This window comes from Apteryx mantelli, chromosome 6 (assembly GCF_036417845.1).
Source record: "Apteryx mantelli isolate bAptMan1 chromosome 6, bAptMan1.hap1, whole genome shotgun sequence".
In the NCBI taxonomy this organism is placed as follows: domain Eukaryota; kingdom Metazoa; phylum Chordata; class Aves; order Apterygiformes; family Apterygidae; genus Apteryx; species Apteryx mantelli.
This window is the reverse complement of record NC_089983.1, coordinates 14578550-14599340: the sequence shown is the minus strand read 5'-3', so window position 1 is coordinate 14599340 and position 20791 is coordinate 14578550. Positions and strand designations below refer to the sequence as shown.

Genomic DNA, 20791 nt, shown 5'->3' with positions numbered 1-20791 from the left:
ACAATGCACAGTGGTATCATTGCGGGAAGGGGGGGCGGTTGTTTTGTCATGTTCCCAAATGTCAGACCAGTGCCCTTTCCTCTGATGCCTCTCCATTTAAAATAGTTTCATTTCCACCTTGCTTAAGCTGACCAGATTGCTTTGTTTGCTTTTGTCCGTGTTGGTTAAGTTCACATTTTATAGCTTACTTGTATTGATTTCACACACAACAGAATTTTCTCATTGAAGTACCAGAAATGACAAAGAGCTCTACTCATTTGAAGGCGACCCAGTCACAATGGATGTTATGGCAATACGTATAGACCTCCACTGGAGGGATGAAGCCATAGCTTCTCCCTTCTTGGGTTTGTCCTATGTCATAACATCCTGCCGTAGTGAGCCACTGATCTGGAAACTGGATTTTATCATTGGAGACTTTTTTGCTTAGGACTCCAAATGCTGTTGTTGTTTGAAGCAGACACTGGGCATTTCTGATATGATTTGGGTTACCCTGCCACAGGTCATGTTCTGTTTTCAACTATATCTCCATAACACTGGGCTAACTGCAGGTAATGGAGTTGTTTTGTGTTAGATTGGCCTAATGTTATGATAAAATCTGCCTCCTATGCTTGTGCCAAAACCTGAGCAGAGCTAGGCAAAAACTTCTTATTTCATAACATCCTTGGTTTTATTGTATTTGCATTTTAGTAAGAGATACTTTAAAATGATACTCCAGCATCAATATTCTTGATCTCCTTGTTTTGTTACAGAAGATCTCCATTACCAAAAGATCGCCTAAAATCACTGTTATTGAAAGAAATTACAGGAAAATAGCTTTTTATTCATCCCTTCTCTTTGTTTGCTTTGTACATTTGTTTGTTAGCAGCATGTGTCCAGTCAGTGTCCAGTGTCGTTGGCTGGGTCTGTGCTGCAGGGCAGATCTGGAAGCTGATCTTGAGGCCAAGTTAGCTTGACTCTCTCCATTGTCTGCCAAGCTGAGAGCAACCTAGCTGGGACAGCAAGACAAACCTCAGCTACCCCTCGGTGTTTTCAAAGGCATGTAGATGGCACAAACCTGCTATAGGATCAGTTTGCAGCACTCAGTGCCTGGTTTCACAGCCTCACTCTATCCCATCTGTCCTTGTCACGTAGACAACAGCAGGCAGACAGGACAGCCCCAAGTCCTTTCGAGAAGGACCTGACATTGCCAGCCTCGTGGCCAGACTGGGTTTTGGAGGTAGCCTGAACTCCCTCCCTGTTCACCTGCTCAGTTAAGTGCAGACAGCACGGCTGCTCACTCTGTGTGATCAGAGAGGAACTAATCCTGCCAACAAACACGTGGTTTTCTGTTCCACTAAGGCTTCTGGGACAGCTCACTTAAGCAGGGCACTCATTTGGCCAGTTTTACCTGATTTTGTGAGTATTATTTCACAAAGACATAATTTTAAATAGTGAAATCATGAAAATAGTAGGAAACTCTTAAATTACTGGTTTTTATATCAACCTGGCTTCCAAGTGATTGTGTGCCTTTTTTCTAAGCTGCTTACAGAACATATTAAACAAGCTTAAATGTCAACTCAAGTTTTCTTCCATGGTTAATTACAGGAAGACATTCTATAAGTGAAGGTGTTTGGATTATTAAAATCTTTTTTTTTTTTTTTTTTAAGAAAGGCATCTGGATTCAGACATGCAAGCAAGGTTATAAACGTAACAGGAATTTCTTTGTCATTTTAATAGGCTACCAACGGAAAGCAGGGGGGTTTGTGTGCTTTTTCAAATCTAATCGGAGGTAGATAGGCATCTAAAGCACAACAGCCTCACGCTGGCACACGAGAGAATGGAATTTCCTGGAAACATAATGAAATTGGCCAGCCTTCTTTCATTGGCCAACCTGAATTAAGTTACAAAAATAGACAAAACCAAAAAACCTAAACATACCAGGCTCAGCCATGGATCCATGGGCCCTGAGCCACACAGCAAGGGACAGAACATCATCACAGTCTCCCTCTTGTTCCCCTGATTTCAGGAAGGGAACAGATAGTGCCTGCTGTCTATCCCAGGGTGATATACACTCCATTCCAACACTCCATCCATTTTCCACCCCGTTCAACCTCCTTCCATCTACCTGCTGAGGAGGAACCTATGGATCAGTGGAGTCTGCTTCCCTTCTCATGCTGGCTCTCAAAATGCAGATAAACAATGCAGTGCCCCTTATGTGTATGTGCTACTGTACTAGCTTACTATAGTTGGATCTACAGAAAGATTAGAGCTTGTTTTAAACCAGCTGTTAACTAGAAAAGTAACTGAAGTCACTAGCCCTGCGGAATATTTGGAATTAGGATTTATTTTTCCTTTCCATTCAGGGATTTAGGCCATGGATTTTTATCCTAACGTAATTCCATTGTAACGGGCAGATTCTCCCCTCCATTGCACCAAGGACCTTTGAAATAGCTCTTGAGACTGATGAAATGAAGTAAAATCTTTGTGGGTATAAAACAAGGGCAGAGTCTGGTCCAGGGTGCTTTATTTTTAAAAGTCACCTTTCAGTGGAAGAGAAAAAAACTGTGCAGCTGTCCTGCCTTTTGTTTTTCAGAAAGCAATGTCAGAAAGATTGACTTGGCAACGAAGATGTAACAGCACAGTCTGGACGTTGGTCCTGCAGAATAAACTCAGCCATGTGTCACTTAATAGAGAGATCCCTGGACCAGAAGATCGATGTACAAACAGGACAGATGGAGACTGACAATTGAAAGAATGTAGAGGCTGATCCAAGGCTTACAGAGACCTGTCATTCCTGGGGTTTGCCTACAGTCTCCTTCAACAAAAGAGCTCCTGAGGGAAGGAGGGGATTAGTCAAAAGTTGAGAGAAGTCTCCAGGGAAGATGGTTTCTTGGATAAAGTTGTCAACAAAAGGAATTGTTTAAGACTATTTGTTATAATTTCCTAGAGGGAGCTTCTGCCATTACTAACAGGATTACCAGCATACTGGTTCCACACCAGCAGAGCATTAGACGTGTGCATTGCAGACTGGTTGCTTAGAGCTGAATTCAGAGGTCTTCTTATACTGGGTCCCAAATGCATGCAGGTGTTGATGAGCAGAGGAGAGATGGCAAAGAATTAAGATGAACCAAACACAGGCCATTTTTGGTCCAGCTGTTGCAGAGAGCACTGGCACACTGAGTTACCAGGGTGTTTTAATCCCCTTGGTCTTGGGGCTGCTGACAGGCTATGAGAAGGAAAACTAGTCTGAGGCGAGTGCTGAGCAGGATACATGGACAAGTCACTGAGAGCTTTTTTCCCAGCTACAAGTACTCTGAAATTTCTCACAGGATTCTTCCTGTAAGAATATGGAAGTAATAATATAATAATAATAATAATAATATAATAATAAGTAAGTACTTACTATGTTCATATTCTAGTCTGCTTGGTTTCAGTTATCTGAGATGTCTTTTCCTCACCTCTGGAACATCAGAAACAGGAAGACTCAGTGTAACTTCACAGTAGTTCTGGGAGGAAAAAGGAAGAAAAAGAGAAATAGTCAAGGGGCAGGCATGCAAACCTTCCTGAATACATCTTACTCATCTAAGTAGTGTCACTGGCAAGACTGGGAGAGCTTCTCTGAGCAAGAATTATGCAGAGCATTGAGGTATCAGAACAAACCAGTGGTGGAGCTATGGGGAAACACCAGAGAAATTGGTGGCAGTCATAGAAAGAGCTAGAAGAAGGCATTTTGGTGTCATGGAGGTACATCTCCACCCACACCTCCCCATCCCAGTCCATTGAGTGTTAATCAACCACTGAAGATCTGGGCAGGAAACAGCACAACTGTTTACCTTCCTCTTTCTCCTTGTTATAGCCATAATTACAGAGGAAAAGAAGGTATAGACTAGCTGCAGGCACTTCTCAGTTAAGAGGACAATGTTATGTTCTACGTTGTGTCACAGTCCTTAAAGTTCTCTGCCTTGGCAAAAAGGGAAGCTGTGTCCCAGAAAGTCTTTTCCACCTCTAGGTTGCATGGACCCAGACTTTCCAGACACCAAGCTCTCTCCAAGTGAGTGTGAATGCTTGACTTTCTTTTGCAATATTGGAGAGAACTTTGTCTTAATATTATGACGTTCTGCATTTCATTTGCTCTGCAACGAATCTATAATAATATTGCAATGACCTCACAGCAGTATAAGCAGGATCAGATTAGAGTCTATGGAGTTCTACTTAGATATGTATCTCTGTGCTAACTTCCCATGTTCAGGGTTATTTGTTGAGAGAAAAGAACTTCTTTTGAAGAAAATCAACAATTCTTAAGCACATTAGCACTGGCTGTTGCATTGCAAAAGTTTCCAAAAAAACTATAGAAATAAGGAGATTTTCTGAAGTGGATTGTGAGCTGCATAGATAGGAGATAGCTCTCCACTTCTGAGTTACCCTGCATTGTCATTTACATGTCCAAAATAGCTGTGAACGATGCCCAGGTTGGGACAGGGGTATTCTGCATTCCTTTTGCACTCTTGAAGATGATTGGGCTAAATGCAGTGAAGAAGCAAGATCTCTAATGTCTGCCATAGAATGATTATGGCTGGATGTCTGCTCCTAATTGGGAGCCACTAAATGCTCAAGATATGTTAAAGAAATGGACTTGTTATGCATGGGCAATGAGGGATCTAATGATGGGAACGGAATCACTTTCCTCACCGTGTCTATCAGGACATCAGTTGTAAATTTCTTCTGCCCTGGAGCAGCAGAGAGAGAGAATGGCTCTGCTGTTTTACATAGCTGCTATCCCATAATGGCCAAAGCTCTTATGCTAAATTGCCAAAGGACCAAATGACACCTCCTACCACTCTGCCTTGAGGGTAGGAAAGCCAGGAAGACCCTGGCAGAAAGATATGCTGCAAACCGACACTCTTCTAATCTTTAACCCAGCATTGGAGGACCAGTGACTTAAATACGCCTGATGACAGAGAGAAATTTCCCCAGAACCACACCTCTCCCACACTAAGAGCAGTATTATTTATATCAGGAGTACTGATATCAGTATATTTTCCATCCCTTGGCCTGCCCAATCTCAGGGGCACCAGCTGTCAGGGAGACCAGATGTGGTTCTGTGACGAGTCAGGAGGAGAAGATAAAAAGAAGCACTTAGAGGGACTAACTGGTAGTAGATTTCAGGCTGATGCTTAGGCTGAATAGAGAGGAACCTCCTCAGTCTGTAGGTTCCATGGATCCATTCCATTAAAGATCAAAGAGCCTCCCAGAACTTTTTGCTCTGAAGGAAAAAGGGAAGGGGATACTCGAAAGGGAGTCTGTGAGATCTGAGTCCATGTACCAAATTACTGCCACCCAAAAAGGTGGTCTTGCTTCCCCATTTCCCTCTCTGCTTATAGCTTTGCAGTGTTTCTCTCTTTTGCTCTTTGGACTTGTCTAAGCCCTTGAATAGCTGATTTAACTCGCTAAACAGGTGGAAAACTATTCACTGTTTTCCTGAGTTAGTTTTCCATTGCTTTAGTGAACTGCATCAGCTTATGAAGGGGTTAGATGAGTACTAAACTTCATGCACGGCTGAGTGTGGAAGGGGAAAGGAGGAACAGGGAAAGGCCATGAAATTCATGCTCTGTTATCTCCAACTGCCTGCCCACACCTAGTTGTTCTGGGCGATCATCCCATGTCACATCTGGGTGTCTGATGTTCTGTTTTGAGGTAATGACAGAACTGGTCCTAGTGAGTAAATGCTAAGTACTGCTCTCATGTACGTGGGCCCATCTGAAATGCTAGGTGTTCGCTGCTGAAGACCTCACAAAAAATCCCAGACATTGGCAGAGAAACTCAGGACTGACCTTTCCTTTCTCCCAGAGAAGACTTTCTCTTGGCAGGGGTAGGATGCATTGGTAAAGCAGGTGAGAGTTTATGAAGTGCATGTAAATGGAGATCTTTGTTCCTGAGGCTCATCAAACTCTTTCTTCTCACCACCTAAAAAAAGAAAAGAAATTTGAGATTTTGGAGAAACCCTTTAATTTAGAGAACATTCTCTTTTAGGTAAAGAGAGCTTAAAAGCAGACTTAAATATTTGCTTTAAAAACATCTTGAAGTAAATGAAATAACTTCTTTCCCAGGCCAAGATTCTCTGTTTTACTTCAGGCCAGAGCAAGTTTGTTGGCCAGACTGCATATCCTCAACAAAAAAAATCAGAGGACTTTAAGTACTAGCAAAACCCTGTGTGTAATGGCGCAAGTGGGCAATGCTCTTTAAAGGGGAAAAAAAGCACCAACAAAATCCCCCACACAACTCAGAACTGCATTTGGGGAGCACAGATGAAAGCCCTGACGTGGGTCATGTGACAGGTGTCACTTCAGTAATGATACCGGGGCAGAGATAAAAGTCCTTGCCGGCTGGTCATGTGACACAGCTTCATTACTCTCACAGCAGGTGGTCGGAGAGTCTCAATGCCTTTATTTTTTTATTATTTTTTAATTTTTTTTATTCTGTGATAATGAGAAAATGTTTAAACTTCCATCCCTGTGTTTAAACACTTCTTCATGCTGACAGCAGCAGGAGATCCCTTGATCAGCTGTCAGATTGGAAAGTGCAATTTTTCTGGAAAGTAAACAGCATGTTTGCCAGTTGGAAATCATTTTCTGTTTGTTGGGACTGCTAGTCGTGGAGTGATGGAGCCATGTCACAGCATCTGACAACTCAGGAATGGGGAACAGAAAAGAGGCTGAAAATGTTTTTTAGACTCTGCTTCTGATAACAGGAGCTTGAGCTTTTTGACACTTCACTATTGTTATTGTGTGAAAAAAACAGCACTTATGGATTGCTTATGAAACTTTTAAAACAGCAGCTCAGTGTCAGTGCAAATTCCTGTGACCTTGTAAAAGAATCTCCTGCATTTTAACAGAAACTTTCATAGGAGGAAAACAAAAGGGACACACAAAGGAACTGAGTGGGTGTGGAGATACATGGTGGTGAGGTTGGCCAGATCTCATTTCCAGTTAGCAAGAAAAAAACAGAAAAAAGTCTCCTTATAATTATATTAGACAATGTTTCATGGTACTGATGTCACATCAGCCTGGGGAAATCAGGGGAGTTTCAGGTGAGACAAAGAACGTGAATGTGGTCGCAGGATCATGCCAGCAAGCTAAACCCAGTCATGGGGCTGGCCAAGGCCTGGCTGAAACCAGAGCTCTGTTGTGCTCTTGTTCATAAGTATTTTGGAATCTGACTAAGTTCACTTTAAACGGTTAACCACATTTTTTCTTTTCCTATTAGGCAAATATCTTCTCAAAGTCATTTCCCATGAAGGAAAAGAGATACAGATGTAACGCACATAATTTTAATTAAAGTTAAGGTTTCAGTGTGCATATGCAGAGGCATACACAGCATTTTCTATGCAGACATAGACAACACTTTATATGCAGAATCAACAAATCAACCTGATTTCAACAATGGGAAAGTTAATTACTGAGAAGATTGTTTGGATCACATATTAGATATGTGCAGCCATGATCTTACACAGAGCCCTTATAGTCTCCCAACAAATGCCTTCCTCCGAGAGCTGCACTGCAGTGTCCCACAAATGGGTTTTCCCTCTTTGGAAATGTCACCATCAAGAGCTTCCTGTATATTACATTTCACAAAGTTTTGGCTCCTTACAACAGAAGACTTGATGCCAAATTGGTATGTCACTTACACCAGGAAAGCCCTTAAGTTCATGGTTTGCTTTCAGCTCTGTACCCATGCGCAGTCCGGAGCGCGGGCCCCGTCCGTGTTTGGGCCTCGGCTTGGTGGAGTCACGTGCATGGGCTTCGGGGCACCGCTGCTCTCTGGGCCAACACTGATGCAACTAGGGGCAGGGCTGGACAATCGGCAAAAACCATCCCAAGCAAAAAGATCAGATCAGAATCTGGCCCTTTGTTAGCAGTCATTAAAAAACATAGCACTTTTAATAGGAGCTTATTCAATCAGCAGACTAACAGGCTCCATCAGATAAGCCGGGGGATTTCCCTGGGAATCTGAGTCACCAAAGCACATAATGCTGAAGCGGCTCTGAACTCTGTGATTAACCCTCTCTGCACTGAACCAGTATGAAGAGGCCAGATCTCAGGAAAGGTTTTGGTTTTGGATTTGTAAGGGAAAAGGGAAAGAGTCCTCCGCTTTGTCTCGGAGCCCCCTCAAGGTGCCAGTGCTGAGTGTTAGTCACACATGCTGGAGGGAGCCTGGAGGACCACGGTACCAAACTGTAACCACCGCAGACAGAAGACTCGCCTGATCTCTGATAAACACGCTGACATTTGGCAGCCTGACAGCTTCACAGTTCCCTAAGAGGCTTCCTAATTAGAGCCTGGGTGAGAAATAATCCACAACTTGAAGTTTGTCTCTAGCTTCCCTGCTGTACTTTTTTTTTTCCTCCCTTTTTGTTCATTCTCTGATTTTCTCCCATTTCATTGTTTTCTCTCACACATTCTCAACACATCCCCTCCCTGCAGGTGGAAGCTGTTTGAAACACCAAGCAGGAAAAAGGTTAATTTTTGCCTGTCCTCTCAGCTCAGAACAAGCCATAACAGCGGCATCCCTTTGGCATTGCAGTGTTGCCCTTGAAGGAGGCTGGGAGATAACACAGGGGAAAGGACAGTGCATGCTGAAGTTTATAATGAGGCAAAGTACAAGAAGTCTGGAAGAAAACCAACACAGTCCCATTCATTCCTAGTCAGACAAGTAGGGTAAAATTAGTGCTCCCAGCAGCGGGAGGACGGCAGCTCTGGGGCTGGATCCAGACCTGGATTTTGCTTTGCTCCTGTCCACAGCTCTGCATCCAGCCGGCCCGAGCAGTGCGTCACAGCATCCTGAGGCTTGTGGTCTGAGCCAGGGTCTGAATTTGGCATTGCCTTAGGAACGTACAGTACAGTGATGCTGCTGTATCATGGCAAGACGTTCAGCCAGCTCTGAAGATGGACTACATCTTTTGGAGACATGTACCATTACAGCGAACTTTTGTAGGCAGATTTTTTAAAGCCAAATCAGATTCCATCCCATTTACCCTGTTGCAGGATAAATTCCATTTTCCTTGAATAGTCCCCGAAAAGCTCTTCAAATGCAGTAACCTCTGAATTTGAGACTGTATGAACAAGCGACGTGCTAGGACAAGCATAATTCTTTTACTATATTTAGTTCTTAGAGGGTTATTTCCTGATAATAGGATTGATTGTCTTCTGTTTAATATCCCAAAGTCTTTTCCAGGGTATTGAAACAGGTAGCAAAGTTATTCAAAGACAATAGCCATTATATGCTCTGCAATAGCTTGCACACAGATACAAGCGTCTGAATCCACTTCATGTTACGGGGTCGTTCCCATTCACTGTCCTCCTCGATAAATACCATATTCCCTGGATAGCCACCAGAAACGAGCAGAAACTAAAGGCTCTCCAGTCTAGGCCATATGCTTCGTATAACAGCTCTGTATGTTACCAACGTTCAGCAGAATGCCAGATGATGACGTGGGACCTACAGATATTTAATCATTAGCTCCCTCCAAAGTAAAGAAATTTCATTTAAAATATGCAGATGAAGCTATTTCCGGCATATTCGTTGCTGACAAATCCTGGAAGATCTCCATCCAATACCTGTGGAGTTCTGTAGGAGTCTTTTCCAGAGGGCTGGCTCCTTGAGGAGTATTCCCTTTGGAGTTTTCACTTTGTGGACTTCATTATAATTGTTGGCAGCCAAGTGTTTCACATGCTGCAGTTGGCTAAGCGTTGTAAAGCTACCAGAAGAAATGTTGACCTACACCTCTGTACTGGGCAAAACAACCCTCCCTTAGGAATGAAGAGGTTTGAAAGGTTTTAAGGTTGTTCTCATCTGTAATATCTGCACTGCTAAGATACTGAGGCTGAGAAATTTGCCTATTGAGTTGATATTTCCAACAAACAGATTTCTATGAAGTAAACAGAGCTTCTCCCCTGGGTTCTAATATTAACAAATTCCCCGAATAGATTGTAGCTGTGCGTTCTCTACCATCCCTCTTTATAAACTGGAGTATGGATTGGTATACTTTATTTATAGAGCCCAACCCATCCACCTCCTAAGAGCACCCCTGAAACTGAGGAAGATCTAGCTGCATTCGTAGCCCGACACCACCTCCAGGGTCTATATAGCATCATATTAAAATTCTGCCTTTCAGCACAGAAGAAAACTTAGAAAAAAATAGAGGTTGTTCTGGACCCAAAGTATCTGACTCCATCCCTACCCTAGTTTTTTGCATGTTTGAAAGTATAAATCAATATAGACATAAAGAAAGAGGAGAGCACAGACCAGGAGAAAGCACCCATTGGCACGGCCTCATGGGGGACTGCAAATGGAGAGGAGAGGAGGCAGAGACAGCCCTGGGCGACTTGCTCCTCAGGTACCTGCATTCCCTGCCACTGCAAAGGGGATAGAAAGATCAGAAGAGCAGCATTTTACACACATGTGCATGTTTGACGCTGATATGAGCCATTTTAAAATTTAGATAAATCAGAAGCCCTGAAACATAGCTGGGGTGACACAGGTGCAGTACCATAGGAGAAAAGAAAAACAGTGATTCTTTTCAGTTAAACTCCATTCAAGGTTTAGAATTTCAGTCATTTAAATCCATTTTAGATTAAGTCTTGAAATACAACTTGGCAGCCTGGGGGAATTAATTTTTTTTTTTTTTTTAAGGGCTTAACGCAAGTTGATAGATTTAGAGCATTTTTTAAGTTTGTTGGTTTCAGATGTTTAAGAAGAAATTAAAAATAAACAAACAAAATCCAGCTGAAAATTTGGCAAGGGCTGAATCCTTTGGGCAAAATCTTCCCAGAAGAAGCACAGATCTCTGATAAGCAACAGAAAAGACACCGTATTTCACAGCTGCAATGCAGAACTGTAGCCTCTCCAGAGACTTCCACACACTAAACAGGGATTTCTTTAGTTTAAATGCCAGATCTGCTTTGGTCCCAGTGGAACTCCAGAGGGGGCATTATCTAGCAAAACGGGGCATGTTTAATCCACTCTATCATTAATGCAGAGAATAGTCTCAATATTTGTGAAAATCAAACCCATGCATTATGAAAGGTCCTTCATGTCTTGAGTAGATTAAACATTACTCACCAGCCTTCCCTAGGCAGCTGGGCAGTAGTTTGCCTGTAACCATCTCTGTTTGTGAGGTTCAGATCTTCCCATGTCTGTGATGAAAGAAGTTTTAGCTAGAATGCTGCCCTGACCGTGCACTCTCCTGAAGGATGTGCTGGGAAGTTTAGCTATTTGGTAACTAAGGCTGGAAGTTTCACAGGTGCCGAAAGAAAAGAGCTCCGAACACCACAATCTAACTTTGGCTTCAAACTTCTCCTCAGGAATGGTTGTTGTGTTTTCTTTGCAGAACCTTCTCTGTTAGTGACATTTCAGGCCATTTTATATTTTGACTGGAACTAAAATATAAAGGATGAGAAGGAGGAAAGGATTCTACAACCCCTGAGCAGGGTTCTTGAGTTTATCACCAAGTTATAGTACTACCAAGGCCAACTACTCCCACAGTAAAGTCTGGGAACAATTCTTGTGAGCTACAAGTGGTGCTATCTCATAGGTCTCCTCCTAGGCAAGTAGCGCCTGTGACAACGCTGGCCAGCTGTAAGGTAACCTGGGTCCAGGCAGCATGAACCTGTTCCCTGCAAATGCTGCAAAGCTGCAAGGCAAACCACACCATGCTTCTCCTGAGAGGTGCTGAGGGCTTCTCTCCTGATTTTAAGTCTGTTTTCCACAAAATCCTCTCAGAAGCCATCGAGCTGGACGCAGACCTGAAAGACTTAAATCAGCTGAGAGCAGACTGCAGGAGACGCGGGAGCAGGAATGCTGACCATCCCACTGTGGATCCTGCGTGGAAGGAGCTGGGAGACAAGGGTGGAGACAGCTGTGACGCCCCAGGCTTGGGCCGTGTCAAAGGGGCCGGGGGGTTCCCACAAGCAGACTGATGGGAACGCCCTGGGGGTTGACTGAGGAGGCCCCCTAAGAACTGTAAACTCTTTGGGGATGATGGAGAGAAACCCAAGAAAGCAGCTGCCTGGACAGCAGAGATAGGGTGGTTGTCACCTAGGCATGATGGATGAATATGGACAGGTTGCTAGCCGTCCCCACGTTTTCAGGGAGTTGCCTGCATGTGCCAGGCAGCACCACACTCACTGCTGGGGGCAAATTCTGCTCGAGTTAGTACAACTCGGGAAGAAATGACCAGGCCTGGAGGGCACCACGCTGTGAGCAGTGAGTGTTCACCTGCTCCATACCAGACAGTGCCTCCGGCAGCTGCGGAGGAGGTGCCCCCCAGAGAGTGCCATGGGGCCCTGGCCTGGGCCTGGGAAGAAACGTCCCTTGAATGCGACCTCCCTCGTCCTGCCCCTTCCCGTCACAGCAGGCGCTGCTATAGGGAGCCCCCTTCGGTTTGTGAGAGCGAGGGGGGAGAAACTAGCCTCGTCTCACCGATTCCCACCTGCCTCCACTGTGGCTCTGGATAAAGTTTCAGAGGGAAGTGGATCAGAGCAGCTTGTTGCCAGTCACTGGTGTCTCTGTGGGCAATGCACATTTTAATGAGGAGAGCAAGGCTTCCGGGTGCCGCACACCCTTCAGACAGAACAGCAGCAGCAGTCCGTTTGGTTGTATCCATGGTCCCTGCTTTGTTCAGGCTAATCCTCCAGCTGACGCTGAGGAGGAAAGGCAAGTCTTGGGCAGATGTGTGAACCCCCCAGCATGGTCTCTGCATTTACCAAGCATCCAAAGCACTTTCAAGGGTCTGAACATATCTTTCATTGCTAGTATGACCACAACTGTAACAAGATTTGAAGCAAGCCATTTCTTCTAAACAATGGTGCTATCTCATTCTAACCCATTTAGATGATAATCTGCTCTTCCAGATATTAATATTTTCATATTAATGTAGATCCTTTTATCCCTGTAGCTTAGCACTGGGTTCTGATTTATTAATAGCTGGCTCCCTCTGGACTAGGGGAGCAGGATGCTGTGTTGTGATGAGCTTAATAACTCACTGCTCCCCATTAGTAAATCACAGACTGGCACTTCGAATTTGCGGAGAGAACTGGGTTGACTTTCCCTCATCCCTTAAAGCATTTTAGCCCTGTTGTGCAAAACTACCTGCTAATGAGCTTTCCTAAACGAGCCAAGCGCGCTAATATGGGTTCAGCCTACTCAGCTGAACTTTCAACAGCATTTTAGGGAGCAAGGGCAAGAGCAGAGCTAACAAATGTCACTGGTTCTTGCCTATCAGATGGTCTCAGGGCATTTTTCTGGCAGCGCCAGCAATATAACAACCAGCAGAATTAATGTATTTATTATTTTAGAAGAGCTCATGTTTTTTTAATGTCTCCCAGTTTGAAGGGAGGGTTGAAAGTAAGGGCAGTCTATTTGCATTGTGAATAAAGTTATCTGCCTCCTCCGCCCCCCGGAATATGCAGAAATAAATGCCTTCTAATGAACCCTGGGGGGCTGAAGCTTTGATATGGATCTTGCCAGGGGTATGGTGGCTGGGGAGAGGTTCTAGCCAGACTGAAAACCAGCATGGCATGGGGGGGGAAGGCAGGCGACAAGTCTTCCTCAGAGTGAGAGAGAAAGGAAATTGGATTATCTTGCTAGCAGTTGGTGTTTTTCTGTCTCCACGAATTTACAGAGGAGAGGCCCCAGTTGGGAAGTTAAATTCAGCCCTCTGCAAACAGTAACATTTTCCCCTCATCTAAATAAAAGAGATGATCTTGTCCATGTTCTGGAAACTTTATTCTCTTTCTCTGGCTGGATGCAGAGCATGTGGGTAGAGAAGAAAAATTGCAGGATTTGAATTTTGGTTTTGTGACTGTTAGAAGTGTTCAATATGGGTGTTCGTGTGTTTGTAAACAGAGATTACGCTTTGAATGTGACATCTGGCTTTCAAGGAGCTCCCACAGCAGGCAGAATCACAGCAGTACACACTTCAGTTCCCTCAGACAGATCTATTGTAGGACAGTGTTTTGCAGTTTACAGCACACCAAATAAGCTCAAAAAACAACAAATGCTGTTGAAGCCCCTTAATAGAGAAAATCTGGTTAAAAGGGTTGCTTTCTGGGAACAAATTGTTGAATAAAAAGAACACCCTGGCAATGGGAAAGTTTTCTGTGTTGCCAAGAGGTTCCATAAAAAGGCCATTTTATAGTGTTAACCCACTCGCTATACAAGTCAGAGCACACTGCAGAGGCTCACACGCTGCCTGGGAAGCAGCGGCATAGGAAGATGAAATATAGCAGCCACTGACAGCAGTGGGGGTCAGGATCCCGGGCGGCTCCCTCCACACGGGGGCCATGGCAGGCTCCAGGCATGGCCGTGCGGATTGCACAGCTCCCGGCAGACTAGGCAAGCAGTTCTCCCCGCGGTCTGCTGACACTGCTGCTGCCTAGCAGGCAGCCTTTTTGAGAGAGACGTTTGCCGTCGTGTTCTCCCTCTACTTTCTGTGAAAACTGCAGGCCAACTGTGACCCCCAAGGAGAGCACTCGGGGCAGCCTGTGATATCAGCCAGGGGCTACATTTTTAAAAGCAAGGCTGCTTCTGCCAGCTTAGGCAATCGTGCTCCCCTTGCCCTCCCCCCTGCTCTCCTGCCCACGCTCTGCACCTTCAGCTGTGCCAGCACAGCTCCTTATGTGGCACATGTGGAACGGGACCAGAGAACTGATCCAGCTAAAAAACAACCTGGGAAAAAAAATGTTTATTTTCCAGCTGGACTGGTTCCTCATCTGGGTCACTGCACAGCGGGGCCATTCAGGGATGAGAGCGAGTGGCCAGGACCAGGTCTGCAAGCTGTCAGTCAGTAAAGGACCCTGTAACCACAGTCCCGTTCTACTCCTCTAAGTCAGGATTCAGACTACGTTTTCTGTATGCGTTTACTTTCACCCCAGGTTTAGATGTCTCCACAGGGGTGTGATCCAACATACAACAGAAGCTGGAGACACATTATTTCGCAGAGCAGCCTTGGTGCATCAGGCTGCGTCTCACCATGCGGCTCTTGCCAAGGATCCTCAGGGCTTGCTGCAAAGAGACTTCTCTAGGTCCATGGCACCAGCCGGCACCACTGAGTAACACTAACTCAGGTGGCAGGAGCAGGGCTGTGTTATTAGCGTGCTGCCCACAGTGCACCGAGCTCTGTGATCCTCAGCGTGTACGGGGGTCACAGGGATGCATCTACACCACTCCTGGCTCTGGGATTAGTGGCTTCTGGGCTGGCAGTGTGGGTCTGTGGCCCCCACTCCCCTGTGGGGGAACGTAGCTGGCAAGGCTTGCAGGCAGCCTCTCGGCCGGCTGCGCGAGCCTTGGCTGTGGTACTCCGAGTGGGCTAGTTTTAGCACCATCCGTCTCAGTACCAAAAGGTGTCATGGAATTTTAATGTCCACAGATGGCCATAGCTTCTGGTTTGTGTTTCATCTGACCCCCCCCCCCCCAACGCAAAAAAAATATCACCACAACATCCTGATCTCCTCAACATGCTGGGGAGAGCGCTGACTCAGGTGGGTGAGTGCTACCAATTCAACTATCGGTGCTACTGGACTTTCCTTACCTAATAAAGAACATTTCTGCTACCTATAGGTAAATACGATGGAGTCAGGCAATGGAAAGCTCTGTAGGTGAATGTCAAGGTAACATATTTCTGATCCACCCCCTTTAAGACATTCCAAATACATGCCCTCAGGGTCCTCAAGATACTCATTAACTGGAACACCTTGTTTTTGTACTGGAAGATTAGATTCCCCAATTTTTCCACAGGCAAAGGAAGCATGCCACATATAATTCATAGAAACTGTGTAAATTCATTGTAAGTAGTAACCAGATGTTGGCAAGAAGAGACTGTAGAAAAGCACATACTATTTTCTCATATAAGTATATAGGAAAATGGATCCTCTTATCCAGCTGTGAGCCTTTCCAGAATACATCCTGGAAGCGCAGCTGATGGATGTGCCTCCCACAGCGCGCGGGGTTTGATGCTGTTCCAGGCGTGCTTCATGGGGAGTATTCCATTCAAAATAATTATCAACTTGAATAGAGTGAGTACCAATCTATGCAAACGCCACTTTGGCTGCGGCCTGGGAATAGATTACAAAGCACATTTGGCTATTGTGTTTATGCTTGTAAATTTTAAAATGCTGGGTGAGATCTCTGAGTCTGGACAGCATCAGAGGATCTTGAGGACAGTAATGAAATGTGGAACCCAAATCTTTCTGCTTCTTTCTCCCAAAGGAGTCCCAGTCTGTATTCAGTAAAAGTCACCACAGCTTCTGTAACTCCTAATAAATCTTACACTCGCTTCAGATTTGGGGAACCCACACAGGGAAAACCTGTTCCCAAGCTCCATGTGGTCTTTCCTTGACATCCATAATGCTCCACCTCCAGTCCAGACAAATCAGAGTAGTTTAGCTCTGACTCACTCAGCATTGCCACTGTGTTGCTCTTTATCCTCTGAATCCTTCCACTTTGGCACTCTCCACCACACCATGTAACTGTGCCTTCAAGCTCCTCTCTAACTCTGCTTCTTTTTATTCACTCAGCAGGTCTTCTTTTATTACACTGCCAATAAGATGCAGTTACCCACTTTGCTCCTCCAGTGTTACTTGCTTTTTTTTTTTTCACCTGCATTTCCAGCAACTGCCCTCTCACTTCCTTCTGCAACGGCTCCCTGAAGGACGGGCTGGCCTGCGAAGGTCTGCACAATACTGCCTCTCATTTAGCCCCTCCTGAATCTTTTGCAATGGCCAAAATAATCTGCCTAAATCAGTCCCTGAACTCTGTATGTCACTTCTGCATTTGATGTGTGACTGCTCACTGATATGGAAGGCAATGGCTTTCTCTTATGAGGACAAGGATATTGGGTTTTGAGGTGCATCTTGGTGTTAAAGACCCTGAAGGCAAAAGAGACAGCTCTATGGGTAGTTTAAGCACATGACAAACTCCCTGAAGACGCAGTGGGTTAGAGAAGTGCCTTGTAGCACTTGTAGCACTCTGGACACCCGGGCAGCTGAGGTGCAAGTGTAGGCTCCCCACATACAATTGAGGTCTGCAGTCTGGGCCACAAAGTTTCAAGATTTAGGCTGTGGTTTGATTACAAAACAAATGTGACTTTGTGGTTCCCAGCATTAGATCAAAAATGCCACAGCCCTATGACATGAAGCACAGATCCAGCATAAGCTCACTCCACCAAGTTAAACCCATTTAGAAAATTTAGAGAGGTTAGTTTTACATGGCCAGGTGTTATGGTAGCTCAGGTGTCGTCTGCCTATACCAGCCTACTTTCCTGCCAGATCGGGTAGAGGCTGTCTACCACAGTGAGTCCAAAGCTGACATACAAGCCTAAAGTTGCATAGACTCTGTGTTGTGTGCTCTGGCTGGTCTGACAGAAATGCAGTTGTGTGCCTAGCAATAATTCAGATTAAATGAAGGCTGCTGGATGATCTGCTAGTGCCCAGACCCACAGCGATGATGGAACTTGGGCCTTCGGAGTATTGTGGGGCTCCTTCCTTCAGGACAAGCTAAAATTTTCTGCCATTGCAGCTGCACAGTACATCCTGCTGCAAAGATTTTTTCAAAAACTGAAGCTAGGGAGTTTGTATGGGCTATAGGCAACTCTGAGACTCAAATAAACATATTGGAGAGGGCAGCTGTTAACACTGCCAACCATCTTTCTAAGATGAAAACTCTTTGCAGGCAAAGACTGGCTACTTCTAAAGCACATCACATATTGTGAATGAAACTGTGCTGTCTGTAATAAAAGCACAAACACAGCCAAGAATGAGAGTAAAAAAGCCCTGCACAAGGAAACTCGAGCAACGGCAGCATGAGGGGATGCATTCTAAGCATTGGCAATGGGGTGGGATGGGGCACCCGGGACCGGGCACCCGGCTGCCATGGGGCGCCCCTTCTCCATCGCCCACAGGCTGGGTGAGGGCCATGCAGCTGCAGAGAGGCTATGCTTGCAGGGGCAGGGCAGGGAAGGGGTTAACTGGATGCTGATACCCCCCTCTCTGTTGAACTCATTGATTCATTTTCTCTTTTCCTACTTCTTTCTCTCACTTTCTTCTTCTCTCTTGCAGACTGATTAAAAACTCTTTGAGTTTGAAGGTTTTTGTGTCAAAACAGCTCAGCTGCCAGCTGGGTGCCAAGCAGTGAATATTCATGGTATTTAAATGTGACAGTGTGGTGGGGGCTAAAGGACGGGCTAGTTAGCTCTTTTTAGATGGAGATTAGCTGCCTCTTTGCTCCTAATCACCACTGTTGTTGAAATATTACAGCTTCTGTTACAACTATTAATGTCCTAAATGAAGAACAGGCTCCTCTGAATAACATCAAGCATGAAATGGTCACTTCCAATTTCAGCCTGTGTTTCTCTCCTCTTTGCTAATGTGTGCTACATTTTTTAGCTGGAGATCTGCCTTGGTACCACACCATTCGGTTTCAAAACCGTACAGGAGGAGAGGAGCTGGCCTGGCTCGAGGGCTTTGGTGACAGCCTAAGGAGCAGTCGCCTTGGGTCACTAGTTCATTAAAGGTCAGTAGTTGGCCAGAGGTTATTTTTTACCGCCTGATGATGGCAGCTCCTTGGAGGCAGAAGTGAGTGCCTAGTTTCAGGTTGATTCTTCGTGGAGCAGCTTTTAGACTCTGCTGCTATAACTGAAGCCCCTGCTAACGGGCTCAGCACAGGGCGGAGGTAACTGAACTGTTTTCTTGCCCGCAGACAGGATCTGGGCAAGCCTGAGATGAGGCACATCACCAGAGTGGTGGGGAGGAAGGCACAGCACCCCATTGCTCTCCGTGCTGGCATTCGCCAGGGACAGAATGAAAACCGCAGTCCTCAGTTCTACCAGCAACGGTATTAACGGTGAGGTACGCTCACAAGCTGCTACTTGAGCTTTACTCAGATAAAACTCCCACTGAAGTCAGAGGCCGGATAAAATTTGTGAGAGGAGGGTGTGAGTTAGTCCTTTCACAGCAATATCTAGAGGGAAGCCTGACGGAAAATACTTTGCAGCAGAAACTGCCCAGATGTCCGATGCTTGTTTGACCATTTGGAAGCTCTCCGCATTCATCCACAAAAACTGCCCTGCGTTATCCAAGCGCCTGCCTGGCAGCGTGACGAAGAGGAGGGAAAACCCATGTGTGGTCCTTAGACTCTGGCAAGAAATAGCAGAGCAGAACACCAGGCTATTGATTTCATGTTTGCTTTAAAAACAACCTGAGTGCATTCCTGGAGCAAGGCAGGTCTGGAAGCCTAAATAAAATAATATTCTTCAGCCTTGAAAACTGACACTAGACTTCAATGGCTGCTTTAAAGTCCTGTCCCCCAGACTAAGACCTGCACATTTCCTAAGCGCTTGTCTACACACAAAAATGGTGCTACTTTAACTAGACCAGTGGAGCTAAAGCAACACATCTCTCCCCTCTCCCATCCCTTCCTCCTTCCCTGCACGAACACAGTTATAAAGCCCACTTACTTTGACAGAACCTTCCTTATGGGAGGAAAATATGCTTTTACCAATATGGGGCAAATTAGTATCAGCACATCTAAGTAGGACCAGCGATAGCATTACTATTTTGGTAGCAAAAAGTTATGTCCATACCAGCACACCTAGACTGTCTCAGAAAGGATGCGTAGAACAAACCTATGGAAAGAGGCAAGCGGAAGAGCTCTGGTGTATCTTCCTGCTGGTGGAACATATGTGCTGTATGCTGCAGAACACAAATGATCCCGTCTCAGATAGTCAGGGACCTCTCCGGCACTCACAAGGCAGCACAGTATCTGCATTAAATATGTGTACATTATTTATAATGTACAAGCAAATCAATAGAATTCAGATCTTCCACAGTATAAACAAATGGACAGAAACTGCATGTTGGCTAAGTTCACTAGGAAAAAAACTCCCAAGCAAACAAAAGCCACAGTGTAAAAATGGATTTGAGCACCGGTTGGAAATGCTAGTTTCCATGAATGGTATCAGAAATATATTGGCCTGGCCCTTTAAAATTCTTGCCTTTCAAGGAGAATTGGATTGAGTAACACTGGCTTCCTGAAGAAAAAAGAAACAATTTTTGTATATTGGATATACATACATGCCCTTCTGGCAGAACATCAGGACTATAGATTTCAACGGATTGCATTTGATATTCAAGATGCTTGTGGGCAAAGTAGTTGTAGAGGAAAACCAACATGATTTCTCATCAGAATCTTTGTAAAGTCACCCTGTTCTAGATGCTAAATTATTAAAATAATAATGAACAAACTCCTAACTTCTGTCTTGATACTCTCAGGAAAATGCACCAACCTTACTATCACTCAGACAGGACAATTTCCCAGGGTTCTAAATGCTGTATTTAAAGCCTCACCAATCCTAATATTCTCAGTAATAATATCAAAGCCTTCAGGTACCTTATCCATTGAAGCTAGAATGACCTGAATTGCATTAGATTTTCCCTTCAACAGTCATTACTTCATTCTTTCTAAGTAAATCAGATGGTACTTAGTACGTACTTCTGGAGGAAGAAAAAACAGAAGATGGATGTGGCTCCCAGCAGTTTGAAAGCACAGCAAATACATCAATAGTCCCACTCTGTTCTTTGACATACTGGAGTGCCTCTTGCCTTCTTAAGATAATTTTCTTCAAATCTGCTCAGCTCCACAAATTCTGAGCTCCCAAATTCTAGGAAATGGGAAGATCCTCCATGCAGCTGTAACTGAATATAGCTGAATACAGCATAGCTGTATCAGTTAGAAATGCAAGAATTCCCCGTCTAATCCATGC

The 20791-nt window shown here is 44.9% G+C and overlaps 1 protein-coding gene across 1 annotated transcript in view; it reads left to right on the top strand.

The window, feature by feature from the left end:
- Positions 1-778, top strand: part of CDK15 (cyclin dependent kinase 15) — a 40363-nt gene extending 39585 nt beyond the window's left edge. Inside the window, 1 exon segment of the mRNA XM_067298615.1 lies at positions 750-778. Within this exon segment, the coding sequence (XP_067154716.1) occupies positions 750-778 (29 nt within the window).
- The last annotated feature ends 20013 nt before the right edge of the window (positions 779-20791 follow it).